The sequence below is a fragment of the Symphalangus syndactylus genome, chromosome 18 (assembly GCF_028878055.3).
Source record: "Symphalangus syndactylus isolate Jambi chromosome 18, NHGRI_mSymSyn1-v2.1_pri, whole genome shotgun sequence".
NCBI classification, from domain to species: Eukaryota; Metazoa; Chordata; class Mammalia; order Primates; family Hylobatidae; genus Symphalangus; species Symphalangus syndactylus.
Window position 1 is genome coordinate 45,899,695 of NC_072440.2, and position 21,006 is coordinate 45,920,700.

At 40.6% G+C, this 21,006-nt stretch overlaps 1 protein-coding gene across 1 annotated transcript; it reads right to left on the reverse strand.

The window, feature by feature from the left end:
- Positions 1 to 4,386: 4,386 nt before the first annotated feature.
- LOC129468385 (argininosuccinate synthase-like) lies at positions 4,387 to 5,663 on the reverse strand. The gene is given in 2 exon segments (XM_055253878.2): positions 4,387 to 5,546; positions 5,548 to 5,663. Coding segments are annotated over 2 exon segments (1,230 nt in total). The 3' UTR covers positions 4,387 to 4,432.
- Positions 5,664 to 21,006: the final 15,343 nt, after the last annotated feature.

The window sequence follows — 21,006 nt, forward strand, 5'->3', positions numbered from 1 at the left end:
CAGGCGTGGTGGCACACGCCTGTAATCCCAGCTACTCAAGAGGCTGAGGCAGGAGAATCACCTGAACACGGAGGGCGGAGGTTGCAGTGAGCTGAGATCGCACCACTGCACTCCATCCTGGGTGACAGAGTAGAGTGAGACTCCCTCTCAAGAAAAAAAAACAAAAACAAAAACAAGCAACAACAACAAAACACTATATTTGTAAGCAATTGATTTGGGAAAGTTAATTGTTAAAAAACACATTGTTATACCTTATTAACAATTCACTCTGGAGTTGGTTCTTTTAAACTGAAAATTAAAATTGCATTGTGATTCTAATGTTTTATTTAGATAAACTCAGGGCCCTTGCAGTTCTTAGGACACACCTGTTATCTTTGAAAGCTATGTTTGGGTATAGTAAAGTTCATAAAGACCTAAGGAATCGAAGTAGAGACACGGTTTCAGAGTAATGTTTAGTAAAATTACTTTTATATTTGTGTATCCCTGCAAAAGAGTAATTGGGCTCGGCTAGGCACGGTGGCTCATGCCTGTAATCCCAGCACTTTGGGAGGCTGAGGCAGGCAGATTACCTGAGGTCTGGAGTTCAAGACCAGCCTGGCCAACATGGCGAAACCCCGTCTCTATTAAAAATACAAAAATTAGCCGGGCATGGTTGCGGGCACCTGTAATCCCAGTTACTCAGGCGGCTGAGGCAGGAGAATTGCTTGAACCTGGGATGCAGAGGTTGCAGTGAGCCAAGATCATGCCATTGCACTCCAGCTTTGGGGAAAACAGCAAGACCCTATCTCAAAACCAAACAAAACAAAAAGAGTAATTGGGCTTATCAGATAATATAAAGTCCTTGTCCAAAATGTTCTGTGTTTAATGTGGAGTATGGGAGTGTGACTCAGCTCCTTCAATGGGTAACAATAATTAACAATGATACTTCTCTCTTCTCTATTAAATCACAGAATTACCAAATAGAGAGTTGAAAGGCAATAGAGAAATCTAGCCCAACATCCTCACTTTATAAATAGGAAAACAAAGACAGTGGTAGATTGTGTTCTTTCTTCATTACTATTCGTTTCTTCTCACCCTTACCATGCTTCCCTGCCCCATTGCCTATAAGCCTGGCCAATGGAACATGGGTGGATATGGCATTTGCTTCAGAGCGGAAACTTTAGGCGCAATTGTGTGGCTTGGCTGGGTCCTCTTATTTCAGCCCTCCACCAGGAGAAGAGCATATCCTGTGTGCTCACCTTCAGTGTGGATTTTGGTATAAAGCAAGACTACAGCCAGTCCTCGTCCTTTATGTAATATGAGCAAGAAATAAACGCTTTTCTAACTTCTTGAGACATTAGGGTTGCTTGTTTTATTTATTTTTAATTTTTATTTATTTATTTTTTTCCGAGACAGAGTCTCGCTCTGTCGCCCAGGCTGGAGTGCAATGGCACGATCTCGGCTCACTGCAAGCTCCACCTCCCAGGTTCATGCCATTCTCCTGCCTCAGCCTCCTGAGTAGCTGGGACTACAGGCGCCTGCCACCACGCCTGGCTAATTTTTTGTATTTTTAGTAGAGACGGGGTTTCACTGTGTTAGCCAGGATGGTCTCGATCTTCTGACCTCATGATCTGCCCGCCTCGGCCACCCAAAGTGCTGGGATTACAGGCGTGAGCCACCGTGCCCAGCCTGGGTTGCTTGTTTTATAACTTAACTTAGTGAAAACTGACTAATACGATGGCGCAGGAGGTTGAAATGATTCACTCAAAGTCACATAGGTACTGTTACACCGCCTGAGTTAGAACACAAATATCCTGATCAGAAGTTCTCTAATAGACTTCAGCTTAGCAGGTGTGTCTCCCAAACCTGGTAGTGCTTGGCGCAAAACAAGTACTCATGAGTGAATCAATGATGAATGAAACAGGAACTTAAGTTCCTATTGAGCCGCTTCGATATGTATCTAGTTCAGTGCTTTGTCACATAGCTAGTAAGTGACAGAAACAGAGACACCTACACTCTTTTGAACTCCAAAGCCTGGGTGCTTTCCACTGCTCCACAGTTTCTTTGCTGGAGACAGAAATGACATTTTGGGCCATTTATGGACAATTGAAATATATACAATGGTGTGACAGCAAGGCCCCTCCAAGGGGATAAGCTGGAATAGCTTCCCACACTGTAAGTGACAGCCACTGGCATGCTAGGATCAGGTCATACTCCTGAGATGCCAGTTCCTTCAGTCCTCAGAGTGTGGGGGTGCAGTCTGGGGCCAGCTCCCACAGGTGGAGAGCAGCCTCATTACTCCTATATGCCATGCAATTATCATCATTTTCTGTATGTGATACAAAATGACATTAAAAAATTAGGGACACTGGGCCGGGCACAGTGGCTCAAACCTGTAATCCCAGCACTTTTGGAGGCTGAGGCAGGCAGATCACCTGAGGTCAAGAGTTCAAGACCAGCCTAGGCAACATGGTGAAACCCCGTCTCTACTAAAAATACAAAAATTAGCTGGCCGTGGTGGCACACGTCTGTAGTCCCAGCTACTTGGGAGGCTGAGGCAGGAGGATCCCTTGAACTCGGGAGGTGGAGGTTGCAGTGAGCCAAGATTGTACCACTGTACTCCAGCCTGGGCAACAGAGAGAGACTCAGTCTAAAAAAAAAAAAAAAAATTTAGGGACACCCTTAGTAAGAATTAGTAGTTCTAGGTCAATCTAGCCACTTTGTGGATACATGATTTTTAGAAAACCTTTTCAGCCAAATTTTCACTGGATCCTGGCTTTACTGTTTTGTTATACACATTTTCCATTTGTCCTGAATCCTTCACTTACTACATTTGATTGGAGTTTCTGTAAATCACCTTAAATTTCTTGTAGAAAGTCAGAAGCAATTGAGGCAAGTTTCGACTGTAATTACAAGTGAGTTTATTGAGTTTATTAAGCTGGGAGCATTGACATATGAATGAAGAAACAGAATGTAGTATATATACATGGTGGAATATCATTTAGCCTTAAAAAAGGACCATGCTACAACATAGATGAACCTTGGTAACATTATGCTAAGTGAAATAAGCCACAAAAAGACACATGCTATATAATTTCACTTATATTAGCTATCCAGAATAGTCAAACTCATAGAAATAGAAAGTAGAATGGTGGTTGCCAGGGGCTGGGAAGAGTGGTAAAATGGGCAGTTTTTGTTTAATGGGTAGAGAGTTTCAGTTTTGCAAGATGAAAATGTTTTAGAGATTGGTTGCACAACAATGTGAATATACTTAACATTACTGAACCGTACACTTAAAGATTGTTAAGAGGGTAAATTTTATATTATGTGTATTTACCTCAATTTTTAAAAAAGAACATATAGTAAAATTGTGCTATTTACTCTAAACAGAGGCTTCAGTTAAGCTGTTGCAGGATGTGCTATTGCTGGCCGGGCACGGTGGCTCACGCTTGTAATCCCAGCACTTTGGGAGGCCGAGGCGGGCAGATCACGAGGTCAGGAGATCGAGACCACCGTGAAACCCCGTCTCTACTAAAAAATACAAAAAATTAGCCGGGCGTGGTGGTGGGCGCCTGTAGTCCCAGCTACTCAGAGAGGCTGAGGCAGGAGAATGGCGTGAACCCGGGAGGTGGAGATTGCAGTGAGCAGAGATCGCGCCACTGCACTCCAGCCTGGGCGACAGAGCGAGACTCCGTCTCAAAAATAAATAAATAAATAAAAAATAAAAAAGATGTGCTATTGCTGTGGTGTTGGAAGCATAAAACATACTACCTGACTGCTACATTGTTTCTTACAGTGAATCACAAAGTCCTGTTGATTCTCCCAGCAAAATATCTTCTGAATAGGGCTGACTACATCATTCACGGAGTCCAGAGCAAAATGAAAATTCAGAGTCCTTTATTCAAAAAGCAGTATTCCTAAAAGTACCAAAATATAAAGTTTTTTTCCTTTATTCTATGTAAAAAGCTTGTTTTCAACTTGCCATGGTGTTTTTTATTTGCAATTTACTATCTTTCTAAGTAAAGAAAAATTTAAACTTGAAATTTTACCATTCATTTTTATAATGTACAAGGCCATTTTTAAATGCAAATATAAAAGCTACCTTTTATGTAAAATTGCCAAAATAACAGTTTATATTTTGTAGCTCACAAATGCATTTGAGTTTCAGGTTCTTACCAGAATGGTGAAAACACTGTATAAAAGGAACTCACAGGTTTTTTTTCTTAATCTTTTAATTGTCATTTTATAGCTCCCTACCACAGCTGCCCCCTACCCTTTGATGACAACGTTTCCAGGCTTCAGGGGGACCAGAGAACAAAGCTGGGGCCTGGCAGCCCCACAACGCTGCCAGCCGGGGAGAACAAGTCACAGTTACAAATTATCACAACAATTAGCTCCTGTACTTGGGGGATCAGCAAATTAAGGAGGCCCCAGCTCCTCATTTTACAGGGGGCTATTTGGCAGTGACCTTGCTCTGGAGACGGTGATATTCCTTCAGCCTGAGGGAATTGATGTCAATGGACCCGGTGGCATCAATTGGCTCATAATCACCCTGCACGTTCATGCTCACCTGCTCCTCGTTGTAGAGAGACAGTGGGGACTCCTGGCCAAGGATGTACACCTGGGCCTTGAGGATGGACACCTGCACTTTCCCTTCCACTTGCTCCTGGGACTTGGCGATGCAGTGGCAGACAAATTCACACTCAGGGTTGTACCAGAAACCGGTATCCACCAGCTCAGCAAATTTCAAGCCCAGGCCTTGTTTGATTTTGTGCACCTCCTGGTCCATGGTGAAGGCCTTGGTGTCTAAATGAGCGAGGTAAAGGATGGCGCCTGCTGGGGCCTGGTAGATACCTCGGGACTTCATTCCAATGAAGTGGTTCTCCATGATGTCAATACGGCCCACACCCTGCTTGCCTACGACTTCATTCAGGTACACGAAGAGCTCCAAGGAGGTCTGGTGGGTGGTGCCATCCTTGACGTTGGTCACCTTCACGGGGACTCCTTTTTTGAACTCTATCTCGAGAATGTCAGGGGTGTTGGGGACTTTGGCCGGGTCCTGGGTCTTGGTGTAGAGACCTGGAGGTGCTTGGTTCTTGGGGTTCTCCGGGATTCCAGCCTCGTAGCTGATGTGCATGAGGTTCTCATCCACGCTCCACGAGTTCTTGGGAGTGACCGGGATGGGAATCCTGTGTTGCTTTGCATATTCCATCAGGTCATTGCGGCCCTTGAGCTGGTTGTAGAATTTGGGCATCCTCCAGGGAGCAATGACCTTTATCTGGGGGGCCAGCGAGTAGCAGATGAGCTCAAACCTGACCTGATTGTTCCCATTTCCCGTGGCGCTGTGGGACATATACTGGGCCCCCTTCCACTGGGTGATTTCCATTTGTATGCAGGCAATGCAGGGCCTGGCGAGAGAGGTGCCCAGAAGGTAGTGGTCCTCATACAGTGCACTGGACTGGATGGTCGGCCAGATGAACTCCTCCACAAATTCCCTGCTGACATCCTCAATGAACACCTTTTTAGCCCCAAACTTCAGTACCTTCTTCCTGGCTTCCTCAAGGTCTGCCAATGTTGGCCAGGTAGGCAGTGATGTCATAGCCTTGTTCCTTCAGCCACAGGAGGATGTAGGAGGTGTCCAGGCTGCCACTGCAGGCCAGAACCATGGAGCCTTTGGTGGACATAGCGTCTGAGATTGGAGGCATGACTTCCTGTTGTCCAGAATCTGTCTTCACAGTGCAGTGAACCACTCGGGTTCAGGCAGTGGTGGCAGGTGACAGAGCAGGCAGAACTCACCTGTTTTTATATGCACCCCTTCTAACACTTTCTACCTTTGGCTCACTGATGAGTCAAAAAGGACTTTAGAAGGCTTTTAAAGGATACTCAAGAATAAAGAAGAAAACAAAACTATGGGTTGCCCTACCCTCTCTCTTTTCTAATTTGTCATTTTCAGCCTACATGGTTGACTGATACAGGAAAGTAACAAAGGTGAGAAAGGATGTGATAGAGTTCCTTGTTAGTTCATGTTTCTTAGAATGCCCTTGCCTTCTTTCTGTGTTCTGACCAAGACTGAACAGAAAGCGTGGCTCGTCAGGTTTATCAGAGCCTCTGCTTACTCAGTCATCGAGGTAACATACTTGCCTTGTACTCAATTTATATCACACTGAGCTCCAATGCATTATGGATCCACTGGGATTCTGTGCTCATGGGGCATCTTGAATGTTCTATGCACACAGGGAGGCAAGGGATGGCAAGGAATGACAGAACAAGATTATGCCTATATTGTCTGCTCATGCATATGGTCCATTGTCTCATTGAACTTCACTTACAAAATACAAATTTATTAAGAATTTCAGTGCAATGATAGCGGGGAATTAAACGAAGTGCAGGAGCCTTTGGAGTTCACAGGCCTATGAAGTCGGCCCTGTTTCTGACTCCATCTCTTGCTTTCCATTCCTGCAGCCACCATTCTAATTCCAACTTTCCTTATCTTACAACTCAAGGATCAATAGATTTCTAAACTGGTTCCCTGACTCTCACTTCCTTCTCTTCTAAAGTATCCTATAAATCAGGGGTCCCTGATTTATAACTGGTCTGTGACCCAGGGCCACAGACCAGTACCAGTCCGTGTCCTGTTAAGAACTATGCCACACTGCAAGGGGTGAGCAGCGGGTGAGGGAGCATTGTGGCCTAAGACCTTCCTCCTGTCAGATCAGCCATGGCATTAGATTCTTATAGGAGCACGAACCCTATTACGAACTGTGCATATGAGGGATCTAAGTTGCATGCTCCTTATGAGAATCTAATGCCTCTGACACCATCCTCCCCAGTCTGTGGAAAAATTGTCTCCTAGAAAACCAGTCCCTGGTGTCAAAAATATTGGGCATTGCTGCTATAAATTATTGCCAGTTTGATTTTCCTAAAGCAACACTTGCACACATGACTTCGCTGCTTCAGTCCTTCAGTGGTATCCCACTGTCTATCAGGTTCAAACTCTTAATCACAAAATTCAGGGCCTTCCACATTCTGGCCTTAACCCAATTTTTTTAAATCTTTCTTTCCCTCTGCACACTTGACCTCTATCCAGATACATCCAATCAAGCAGAACAAATAGATTATGTCAGAGTTTGGGACACACTACCCCAAAATATGGCACCTGGAAACTGAGAAAATAGCAGACACAGAAAGGTTGCTCTCTGACTTTCCCCCATCTTTCTGTGTGAGAACTGGCCATAAAGGAATTCTCCGACCTACCTTCCCTGCATTAGGTCATAAGACCCTCATGTGTCAACTGTCCTACCCTATACCCAGAGGAAAGGAATACTACACAGAGAGGCCATTAAGAATCTCAACAAGCAGGACTTGCTGAGTTCCTTTTATTTTATTTTATTTTATTTTATATTTTATTTTTTTGAGACGGAGTCTCACTCTGTTGCTCAGGCTGGAGTGCAGTGGAGTGATCTTGGCTCACTGCAACCTCCCCAACCCAGGTTCAAGCTATTCTCCTGCCTCAGCCTCCCGAGTAGCTGAGATTACAGGCACCCACCACTATGCCCAGCTAATTTTTTGTATTTTTAGTAGAGACGGGGTTTCACCATGTTGGCCAGGCTGGTCTCGAACTCCTGACCTTGTGATTCGCCTGCCTCAGCCTCCCAAAGTGCTGGGATTACAGGTGTGAGCCACCACGCCCAGCTTCCCCTTTAGTTTATTATCATCATATCACACCCCCTTTTTGTCCAATCACATTTCTACATGTCTCCCTTGTTCGTCGAATGTAAGCATAAAAAGACAGTGTTCCCTGGGTCTTTGGATCTTCATTTCTGAAGGATCCCGTGTCACATAAGTCTTGGTTGAATAAATGTGTTATGATTTGTTAATCTGTATTTTATTAACTGGGATGCCAGCCACGCCCCTTGTGATGGATGAGGAAAAAGTATTACCTTCTCTCCCCTACAATTGCTAACACCAATTGTGATGGTCAATATTAAGGGTCTACTTGATTGAATTAAAAGATGCAAAGTATTGTTCCTGAGTGTCTGGGAGGGTGTTGCCAGAGGAGATTAACATTTCAGTCAGTGGACAGGGAGAGGCAGACACACCCTCAGTGTGGGTGGGTACCATCCAATCAGCTGCTAGCATGGCTAGAAAAAGCAGGCGGAAGAAGGTGGAATGAGTTGACTTGCTGAGTCTTCTGGCCTTTACCTTTCTCTCCTGTGCCGGATGCTTCCTGTCCTTGAACATCTGACTTTAGCTTCTTTGGCTTTTAGACTCTTGGACTCACACCAGTGGTTTGCCAGGGCCTTGAGCGCTTTCCACCACAGACTGAAGGCTGCATTGTCAGTTTCCCTACTTTTGAGGTTTGGGGACCTGGACTGAGCTATTAGTGGCTTCCTTGTTCCTCAGCTTGCAGATGGCCCATCGTGACACTTCACCCTGTGATCGTGTGAGTCAATTCTCCTTAATAAACTCGCTTTCATATATACATAAATCCTATTAGTTCTGTCCCTCTAGAGAACCCTGACTAATGCACCAATCCATTGTCAATATAATACAGCAAAATCAAGTTCATTCCTCAAAGCCAGATTTTACTCTTCAGTGAAACATTCCTTAACCACCCCAGCCCACAGTAGTCACATTTTTTACTTGTAGTAGGCTGAGTAATGGCCACTGAAAGACATCAAACCCTATTCCCAAGAACCTGTAAGTGTTACCTTAAAAGAAAAAAGTATCTTTGCAGATGTGATTAGGCTAAGGATATTGACATGGAGAGATTTCCCTGGGTTATCTAGGTGGGCTTGGATATCCAATAGTGAGTGAAAATACTATCTTTTCTTCATTGTATTGTCTTTGATTTTTGGTGGGGGGGCTGCTTTATTCTGTTCTATTGATGTATTTGTCTATTCTTTTACCAATATCACATTGTCTTGATTACTGTAGCTTTATAGTAAGTCTTGAAGTTGGGTAGTGTCAGTCCTCCAACTTTGTTCTTCTTCAATATTGTGTTGGCTATTCTGAGTATTTTACCTCTTCATATAAACTTTAGAATCAGTTTGTGGACATCCATAACATTTACTGGGGTTTTGACTGGATTGCATTATATCTACAGGTGAAGTTCAAAGAATTGATATATTGACAATATTGAGTCTTACTATATATGAACATGGTTTCATTTCTCAGAGTTTTGTAGCTTTCTCATATAGATCTTGTACATATTCGGCTAGATTTTTACATATTTAATTTTTTGGTGTGCACACGTAAATTGTATTAAGTTTCAAATTCCACTGTTCATAGCTGGTATATAGGAAAGGAGTTAAGTTGTATATAATAACCTTGTATCCTGCAACCTTGCTATAATCACTTACTAGTTCTAGGGTTTTTTTTTAAATCAACTCCTTTGGATTTTCTGCATAGACGATCATGTAATCTGTGAACAGAGACAGTTTCATTTCTTTGTTTGCAATCTGTATACCTTTTATTTCTTTTTCTTGTTGCATTGGCTAATATTTCCAGTGTAATGTTGAAAACGAATGGTAACAGGGGACATCTTTATCTTGTTCCTGGTCTTAGTAGGAAAGCCTCTAGTTTCTTGCTGTTAATGATGATGTTAACTATAGGTTTTTGGTAAATATCCTTTATAAATTTGAATAAGTTCCCTTCTATTCCTCGTTTACTGAGAGGTTTTATCATTAATGGTGTAGATGTGATGGATTGAATTAATTGATCTTCAAATGATGAACAAACTTTGCATACCTGTGATAAATCCCACTTGGTCATGGTGTATAATATTTTTCATGTGCAGTTAGATCTGGTTTGCTAGTATTTTACTGAGGATCTGTGCATCTATCTTCATGATAAATATTGATCTGTAGTTTTCTTTTCCTGTGATGTCTTTATCTTATTAAAGTATCAGGATAGAGGATCATTCCAAGATGGCTGAATAGGAACAGCTCTGGTCTGCAACTCCCAGCATAATCGATGCAGAAGATGGGTGATTTCTGCATTTCCAACTGAGGTACCAGGTTCATCTAACTGGGACTGTTGGACAGTGGGTGCAGACCATGGAGGGTGAGCCAAAGCAGGGCGGGGCATCACCTCACCTGGGAAGCACAAGGGGTTGGGGGATTTCCCTTTCCTAGCCAAGGGAAGCTGTGACAGATGGTACCTGGAAAATCAGGACACTCCCACCTGAATACTGCGCTTTTCCAACAGTCTTAGCAAGTGGCACACCAGGAGATTATATTCCATGCCTGGCTCAGCAGGTCCCATGCCCACAGAGCCTTGTTCACTGCTAGAACAGCAGTCCAAGGTCAAACTGCAAGGTGGCAGCCTGGGCTGGAGAAGGGGTGTCCACCATTGCTGAGGCTTGAGAAGGTAAACAAAGTGGTCACAAAGCTCAAACTTGGTGGAGCCCACCACAGCGCAATGAGGCCTGCCTGCCTCTGTAGACTCCATCTCTGGGGGCAGGGCATAGCTGAACAAAAGGCAGCAGAAACTTCCGTAGACTTAAACATCCCTGTCTGACAGCTCTGAAGAGAGCAGTGGTTCTCCCAGCACAGAGTTTGAGCTCTAAGAATGGACAGACTGCCTCCTCAAGTGGGTCCCTGACCCCCATGTAGCCTAACTGGGAGATACCTGCCAGTAGGGGCCAACTGACACCTCATACAGCTGGGTGCCCTCGGAGAAGAAGCTTCCAGAGGAAGGATCAGGCAGCAATATTTGCTATTCTGCAGCATCCACTGGTAATACCCAGGAAAACAGGGTCTGGAATGCTGGAATGGACCTCCAGCAAACTCCAACAGACCTGCAGCTGAGGGACCTGACTGTTAGAAAGAAAACTAACAAACAGAAAGGAATAGCATCAACATCAACAAAAACGACATCCACACCAAAACCCCATCTGTAGGTCACCATCATCAAAGACCAAAGGTAGATAAAACCACAAAGATGGGGAGAAACCAGAGCAGAAAAGCTGAAAATTCTAAAAACCAGAGTGCCTCTTCTCCCCCAAAGGATTGCAGCTCCTCACCAGCAATGGAACAACACTGGACGGTGAATGACTTTGACAAGTTGACAGAAATAGGCTTCAGAAGGTCGGTAATAACAAACTTATCCAAGCTAAAGGAGGATGTTCGAACCCATTGCAAGGAAGCTAAAAACCTTGAGAAAAGATTAGATGAGTGGCTAACTAGAATAAAGAGTGTAGAGAAGACCTTAAATGGCTGGATGGAGCTGAAAACCGTGGCACGAGAACTGTGTGATGGATGCACAAGCTTCAGTACCTGATTTGATCAAGTGAAAGAAATGATATCAGTGATTGAAGATCAAATTAGTGAAATGAAGCAAGGAGTTTAGAGAAAAAATAGGAAAAAGAAATGAACAAAGCCTCCGAGAAATATGGGACCATGTGAAAAGACCAAATCTATGTTTGATTGGTGTACCTAAAAGTGATGGGGAGAATGGAACCAAGTTGGAAAACACTCTGCAGGATATTATCCAGGAGAACTTCCCCAACCTAGCAAGACAGGCCAACAGTCAAATTCAGGAAATACAGAGAACACCACAATTATACTCCTCGAGAAAAACAACCCCAAGACACATAATTGTCAGATTAACCAAGGTTGAAATGAAGGAAAAAGTGTTAAGTGCAGCCAGAGAGAAAGGTTGGGTTACCCACAAGGGAAGCCCATGAGACTAACAGCGGATCTCTTGGCAGAAACTCTGCAATCCAGAAGTGAGTGGGGGCCAATATTCAACATTCTTAAAGAAAATAATTTTCAACCCAGAATTTCATATCCAGCCAAACTAAGCTTCATAAGTGAAGGAGAAATAAAATCCTTTACAGACAAGCAAATGCTGAGAGATTTTGTCACCACCAGGCCTGCCTTATAAGAGCTCCCAAAGGAAGCACTAAACATGGAAAGGAACAACTGGTACCAGCCACTGCAAAAAACATGCCAAATCATAAACACCATTTATGCTAGGAAGAAACTGCATCAACTAACAACCAAAATAACCAGCCAATATCATAATGACAGGATCAAATTCACACATAACAACATTAACCTTAAATGTAAATGGGCTAAATGCCCCAATTAAAAGACACAGACTGGCAAATTGGATAAACAGTCAAGACCCATCAATGTGCTGTATTCAGGAGACCCATCTCACATGCAGAGACACATGTAGGCTCAAAACAAAGGGGTGGAGGAAGATCTACCAAGCAAATGGAAAGCAAAAAAAAAGGAGGGGTTGCAATCCTAGTCGCTGATAAAACAGACTGTAAGCCAACAAAGATCAAAAGAGACAAAGAAGGCCATTACTTAATGGTAAAGGGATCAATTCAACAAGAAGAGCTAACTATCCTAAATATATATGCACACAATACAGGAGCACCCAGATTCATAAAGCAAGTCCTTAGAGACATACAAAGAGACTTAGACTCCCACACAATAATAATGGGAGACTTTAACACCCCACTGTCAATATTAGACAGATCGACGAGACAGAAGGTTAACAAGGATATCCAGGACTTGAACTAAGTTCCCCACCAAGTGGACCTAATAGACATGTACAGAACTCTCCACACCAAATCAACAGAATGTACATTCTTCTCAGCACCACATCACACTTATTCCAAAATTGACCACATAGTTGGAAGTAAAGCACTGCTCAGCAAATGTAAAAGAACAGAAATCAAAACAAACTGTCTCTCAGACCACAGTACAATCAAATTAGAACTCAGGATTAAGAAACACACTCAAAACCACACAATTATATGAAACTGAACAACCTGCTCCTGAATGACTACTGGGTAAATAACAAAACAAAGGCAGAAATAAAGATATTCTTTGACACCAATGAGAAAAAAGACACAACATATCAGAACCTCTGGGACACATTTAAAGCAGTGTGTAGAGGGAAATTTACAGCACTAAGTGCCCACAAGAGAAAGCAGGAAAGATCTAAAATCAACACCCTAACATCACAATTAAAAGAACTAAAGATGGAAGAGCAAACAAATTCAAAAGCTAGCAGAAGGCAAGAAATAACTAAGATCAGAGCAGAACTGAAGGAGATAAAGACAGAAAAACCCTTCAAAAAAATCAACAAATCCAGGAGCTGTTTTCTTGAAAAGATCAAGAAAATAGATAAACTGCTAGCAAGACTAATAAAGAAGAAAAGAGAGAAGAATCAAATAGATGCAATAAAAAATGATAAAGGGGATATCACCATTGATCCCACAGACATACAAACTACCTTCAGAGAATATTATAAACACCTCTACACAAACAAACTAGAAAATCTAGAAGAAATGGATAAATTCCCGGACACATACATCCTCCCAAGACTAAACCAGGAGGAAGTTGAATCCCTGAATATACCAATAACAGGCTCTGAAACTGAGGCAATAATTAATAGCCTACCAACCAAAACAAGTCCAGGACCAGAAGGACTCACAGCCAAATTCTACCAGAGGTACAAAGAGGAGCTGGTACCATTCCTTCTGAAAGTATTCCAATCAATAGAAAAAGAGGGAATCCTCCCTAACTCATTTTATGAGGCCAGCAACATCCTGATACCAAAGCCTGGCAGAGACACAACAAAAAAAGAGAATTTCAGACCAATATCCCTGAGGAACATCGATGTGAAAATCCTCAATAAAATACTGGCAAACCGAATCCAGCAGCACATCAAAAAGCTTATCCACCACGACCAAGTTGGCTTCATCCCTGGGCGGCAAGGCTGGTTCAATGTATGCAAATAAATAAACATAATCCATCACATAAACAGAACCAAAGACAAAACCATATGATTATCTCAATAGATGCAGAAAAGGCCTGTGACAAAATTCAACAGTACTTCATGCTAAAATCTCTCAATAAACCAGGTATTGATGGGACATATTTCAAAATAATAAGAGCTATTTATGACAAACCCACAACCAATATCATATTGAATGGGCCATAACTGGAAGCATTCCCTTTGAAAACTGGCACAAGACAGGGATGCCCTCTCTCACCACTCCTATTCAACATAGTGTTGGGGGTTCTAGCCAAGGCAATCAGGCAAGAGAAAGAAATAAAGTTTATTCAATTAGGAAAAGAGGAAGTCAAATTGTCCCAGTTTGCAGATAACGTGACTGTATATTTAGAAAACCCCATTGTCTCAGCCAAAAATCTCCTTAAGCTGATAAGCAACTTCAGCAAAGTCTCAGGTTACAAAATCAATGTGCAAAAATCACAAGAATCCCTATACACCAATAACAGACAGAGAGCCAAATGATGAGTCAACTTCCATTCACACTTGCTTCAAAGAGAATAAAATACCTAAGAATCCAACTTACAAGGGATGTGAAGGACCTCTTCAAGGAGAATTACAAACCACTGCTCAATGAAATAAAAGAGGATACAAACAAATGGAAAAGCATTCCATGCTCATGGACAGAAAGAATCAATATCATGAAAATGGCCATACTGCCCAAGGTAGTTTATAGATTCAATGCCATCCCCATCAAGCTACCAATGACTTTCTTCACAGAGTTGGATAAAACTACTTTAAAGTTCATATGGAATCAAAAAAGAGCCCTCATTGCCAAGACAATCCTAAGCAAAAAGAACAAAGCTGGAGGCATCATGCTACCTGACTTCAAACTATACTCCAAGGCTACAGTAACCAACACAGCACGGTACCAAAACAGAGATGTAGACCAATGGAACAGAACAGAGACCTCAGAAATAACACCACACATCTACAACCATCTCATCTGTGACAAACCTGACAAAAACAAGAAATGGGGAAAGGATTCCCTATTTAATAAATGGTGCTGGGAAAACTCGCTAGCTACATGTAGAAAGCTGAAACTGCATCCCTTCCTTACACCTTATACAAAAATTAATTCAAGATTGATTAAAGACTTAAATGTTAGACCTAAAATCATAAAAACCCTAAAAGAAAACCTAGGCAATACCATTCAGGACATAGGCATGGGCAAGGACTTTATGACTGAAACACCAAAAACAAAGACGACAAAATCCGAAATAGACAAATGGGATCTAATTAAACTAAAGAGCTTCTGCACAGCAAAATAAACTACCATCAGAGTGAACAGGCAACCTACAGAATGGGAGAAAATTTTTGCAATCTACCCATCTGACAAAGAGCTAATATCCAGAATCTACAAAGAACTTAAACAAATTTACAAGAAAAAAACAACTCTATCAAAAAGTGGGCAAAGGATATGAACAGACACTTCTCAAAAGAAGACATTTATGCAGCCAACAGACACATGAAAAAATGCTCTTCATGGCTGGTCATAAAAGAAATGCAAATCAAAACCACGATGAGATACCATCTCATACCAGTTAGAATGGCAATCATTAAAAAGTCAGGAAACAACAGGTGCTGGAGAGGATGTGGAGAAATAGGAACACTTTTACACTGTTGGTGGGACTGTAAACTAGTCCAACCACTGTGGAAGACAGTGTGGTGATTCCTCAAGGATCTAGAACTAGAAATACCATTTGACCCAGCCATCCCATTACTGGGTATATACCCAAAGGATTATAAATCATGCTACTATAAAGTCACATGCACAGATATGTTTATTGCGGCACTATTCACGATAGCAAAGACTTGGAAACAACCCAAATGTCCATCAATGATAGACTAGATTAAGAAAATATGGCACATATACACCATGGAATACTATGCAGCCATAAAAAATGATGACTTCATGTCCTTTGTAGGGACATGGATGAAGCTGGAAACCATCATTCTCAGCAAACTATCACAAGGACAGAAAACCAAACACCGCATGTTCTCACTCATAGGTGGGAATTGAATAATGAGAACACTTGGACACGGGATGGGGGACATCACACATTGTCACCTGTCATGGGGTGGGGGTAGGGGGTAGGGATAGCATTAATAGTAATACCTAATGTAAATGATGAGTTAATGGGTGCAGCACACCAACATGGCACATGTATACCTATGTAACAAACCTGCATGTTGTGCACATGTACCGTAGAACTTAAAGTATATGTAAAAAAAAAAATGCTCCTCACTCAGTATATAGATAAGCAAACTATGATTTGGGTAATTTTATGCGTCCACTAAAGGGAATGTGTTATATCTTTATTAGTTGACTTAGAGGGGGTTTTACACTAGGTATTCAGGTGACCAAAACAGTTTTCTAAGTTTTTATAGTTGTGGTAAGGAGGGACGTGTAAGAGAGGGAGAGGAGAGGGATAAACAATTTAACAAAATGGTTAAAAAGTATTCTCAATGAAATACATGTAAAATATCTCATTTATTCAAAATTGTATATCTAAGTATTCATATATATGTCTGAAGAAATGTATTAAAGGATAGTTACCAACAAAAATAAATAAAAATAAAAATAAAAATAAAGTATGAGGATAATGCTGGCCTCATAGAATGAATTAGAAAATATTCCCTCTGTTTAATCCTCTGAAAAAGACTAGAGAATTGGTATAATCTCTTCCATAAAGCGTGGTAAATTCACCAGTGAAGCCATCTGGGCCTGATGCTTTTTTTTGAACATGATTAAATTATTGATTTCATTTGTTTAACAGATATAAGCCTATTTAGATTGTATATTTCTTCCTGTGTGAATTTTGGCAAATCAGATCTTTCAAGGAATTGGTCCATTTCATCTAGCTTTTCAAAATTGTAGGCCTATAGTTATTCTTAGTATTCCTTTATTATTCTTTTAGTGTCCATATGATCTGTAGTGATGTCCTCTCTTTCATTTCTGATATTAGTAATTCATCTTCTCTCTCTCTCTTTTTTTCTTAATTAGCCTGGCTAGAGTCTTATCAATTTTATTGATCTTTTCAATAAAGCAGCTTTGGTTTCATTGATATTCTATATTGATTTTCTGGTTTTAATTTCATTGATTTCTGCTCTAATTCTTGTTTCTTTTCTTCTTTGGATTTAATTTGCTCTTCTTTTTCTAGTTTCATCAGATGGAAGTGTATTATTGATTTTAAATCTTTCTTCTTTTCTAATATATGCATTCAATGCTATCCATTTCCCTCTTAGCACTGATTTTACTGCATACCACATATTTTGATAAATTGTGTTTCTATTGTTATTGTTTAAAATATTTGAATATTTCTTTTGAGATTTCTTCTTTGAGGCATTAGTTATTTAGAAGTGTGTTTAATTGCCACATGCTTTGGGATATTTCAGTTATCTTTCTGTTATTTATTTCTAGTTTAATTACATGTGGTCTGAGAGCAGACATTGAACAATTTTTATTTTTTTAATTTGTTAAGGTGTATTTTATAGCCCAGAATGTGGTCTATCTTGGTCAATGTTCCATGTGAGCTTCAGAAGAATGTGAATTCTGCTGTTGTTGGATGAAGTAATTTATAGATGTCAATTATATCCAGTTAATCGATGATGTTGTTGAGTTAAAGTATGTCCTTATTGATTTTCTGCCTGCTGAATCTGTCTATTTCTGACAGAGGGGTGTTGAAGTCCCCAACTATAATAGTGTATTTATTAATTTCTGCTTGCAAGTTCTATTAGTTTCAGCCTCAGGTAGTTTGTCATTCTGTTGTTAGGCACATACATGTTAAGAATTGTTACGTCTTTTTACAGAATTTATCATTTTATCATTATGTAATGTCATTCTTTATCTCTGATAACTTTTCTTGCTTTGTCTGAGATTTATGTAGTCACTTCTGCTTTCTTTTGAGTATGTTAGCATGGTGTACTTTTCTCTATTTTCTTACTTTTATCTATCTTTATTTTTAAAGTGGGTTTTTTTGTAGACAACATATAGTTGGGTCTTGGTTTTTGGTTTGCTGTGACAATGTCTATCTTTTAATTAGGTACATTTCGACCATCGACATTCAAAGTAATTATTAACATAGTTGAATTGGTATCTACCACCTTTGTTACTGTTTTCTATCTACCACCCTTGTTCTTTGTTCCTTTTTTTGTCTTTCGCTCTTTTCTCCTCTTTATCTGCCTTTTGTGGTTTTAACTGAGTATTTTATATGATTCCATCTTTTTCTCATTTTTTAGCATGTCAGTTATCCTTCTTTTTTTTTTTTTTTTTTTTTTTTGAGACGGAGTCTTGCTCTGTCACCCAGGCTGGAGTGCAGTGGCGCGATCTCGGCTCACTGCAAGCTCCGCCTCCCGGGTTCACGCCATTCTCCTGCCTCAGCCTCTCCGAGTAGCTGGGACTACAGGCACCCGCCACCACGCCCGGCTAATTTTTTGTATTTTTAGTAGAGACAGGGTTTCACCCTGGTCTCGATCTCCTGACCTCGTGATCCGCCCGCCTCGGCCTCCCAAAGTGCTGGGATTACAAGCGTGAGCCACCGCGCCTGGCCCAGTTATCCTTCTTATAACTTTTTTTTTTTTTGAGACGGAGTCTCGCTCTGTCGCCCAGGCTGGAGTGCAGTGGCGCGATCTCGGCTCACTGAAAGCTCCACCTCCCGGGTTCATGCCATTCTCCTGCCTCAGCCTCCCGAGTAGCTGGGACTACAGACGCCCGCCACCACGCCCGGCTAATTTTTTTGTATTTTTACTAGAGACGGGGTTTCACCATGTTAGCCAGGATGGCCTCGATCTCCTGACCTCGTGATCCACCCGCCTCAGCCTCCCAAAGTGCTGGGATTACAGGCTTGAGCCACCACGCCTGTCCATAACTTTTTTTTAGTGTTTGCCCTAGAATTTACAATTGACATTTATAACTAATCGAAGTCCACTTTGAAATAATACTATACCACTTCACAGGTAATGTGAATACCTTGTAATAACAAAATAATCAAAATTTCTTTCCTCTTTTCCTTCTATCATTGTTGTTATTCATTTCACTGATATATAAGCATACATAAGCATAAATAATATACATACATAAGCATGCATAATTGAATACATCATGCTATTATTTTGTTACCTCATTTTCTATTTTATGAAGTAAAATAAATTTATTCATTTTCCAATGTTCTTTCTTTATGTAAATCTATGTTTCTGACCTATATAATTTTCCTTGTTTCTAAAAATCTTCTTTTAACATTTCCTGCAAGGCAGGTCTACTGGCAACTAATTCCCTCAATTTTTGTTTGTCTGAAAAAAATCCTTATTCTTCCTTCATTTTTGAAGGATAGTTTCACAGGGTAGAGAATTCTATGTTGGTGTGTGTTTTTTTTTTCCTCAATACTTTAATTATTTCATTTCACTCTCTTCTTGGTTGCATGGTTTCTGAGGAGAAATTGGATATAATTCTTTTCTTTGTTCTACTATAGGTAAGGTGTTTTTTTCACCTGACATATTTCAGGATTTTTTATTTATCTCTAACTTTCTGTAGTTAAAAATAATATGTCTGGGTGTCTTTTTTAAATTTAATTTTAAACATTTATCCTGCATGGTGTTCTTTGGGCTTCCTGGATCTGAGCTTTTATATATTTAGCCCACTCTAGTCACCCTGTCACAACTAAGGGGGGAGGAAAATACTGAGAAAGTTCACAGTTTAACACACATGTGCAAATATCTTTTTCGTGTAATGACTTTTTTTCCTCTGGGTAGATGCCCAGTGGTGGGATTGCTGGATTAAATGGTAGTTTTACTTTTAATTCTTTAAGAAATCTCCACACTGTTTTCCATAGTGGTTGTACTAGTTCACAATCCCACCAGCAGTTCCCTGTTGCAGGAGTAAGATGGTATCATATTGTGATTTTGATTTGCATTTCCCTGATCATTAGTGAGGCTGAGCATTTTTTTCATATGTTTGTTGGCCATTTGTATATCTTCTTTTGAGAATTGTCTATTCATGTCCTTAGCCCATTTTTTGATGGGATTGTTGTTTTTTTTTTCTTGCTAATTTGTTTGAGTTCCTTGTAGATTCTGTATATTGGTCTTTTGTCGTATGTATAGATTGTGAAGATTTTCTCCCACTCTGTGGGTTTTCTGTTTACTCTGCTTATTGTTTCTTTTTCTGTGCAGAAACTTTTTAGTTGAATTAAGTCCCACCTATTTATCCTTGTTTTTGTTGTGTTTGCTTTTGGGTTCTTGATCATGAAGTCTTTGCCCAAGCCAATGTCTAGAAGGGATTTTCCAAAGTTATCTTCTAGAATTTTTATGGTTTTAGGTCTTTAAATTCAAGTTCTTGATCCATCTTGAGTTGACTTTTTTATAAGGTGAAAGATAAGGATCCAGTCTCATTCTTCTACATATGGCTTGCCAATTTTCCAAGCACCATTTGTTGAAAAGGGTGTCCTTTCCCCACTTTATGTTTTTGTTTGCTTTGTTGAAGATGAGTTGGCTGTAAGTATTTGGGTTTATTTCTGAGTTCTCTAGTCTGCTCCATTGGTCTATATGCTTATTTTTATACCAGTACCATGCTGTTTAGGTGACTATGACCTTACAGTAGAGTTTGAAGTCAGGTAATGTGATGCCTCCAGATTTGTTCTTTTTTGCTTGGTCTTGCTTTTTCTATGTGGGCCCTTTTTTGGTTCCATATGCATTTTAGGATTGTCTTTTCTAGTTCTGTGAAGAATGATGGTGGTATTTTGATGGGAATTGCACTAAATTTGTAGATTGCTTTTGGCAGTATGGCCATTTTCAAAGTATTGATTCTACCCATCCATGAGCACAGGATGTGTTTCCATCTGTTTGTGTCCCCTATGGTTTCTTTCAGCAGTGTTTTGAAGTTTTCCTTGTAGAGGTCTTTCACCTGCTTGGTCAGGTATACTCCTAAGTATTTTATTTTTTTTTTTGCAGCTATTGAAAAAGTAGTTGAGTTTTTTATTTGATTCTCAACTTGGTGACTGTTGGTGTATAGCAGAGCTTCTAATTTGTGTACATTAATTTTGTATCCTGAAACTTTGCTGAATTTTTGAGTTCTAGGAGCTTTTTGGAGGAGTCTTTAGGACTTTCTGGCTATACAATTATACAATTATATCATCAGCAAACAGTGACAGTTTGACTTCCTCTTTACTGATTTGGATGCCCTTTATTTATTTCTCTTGTCTGATTGCTCTGGCA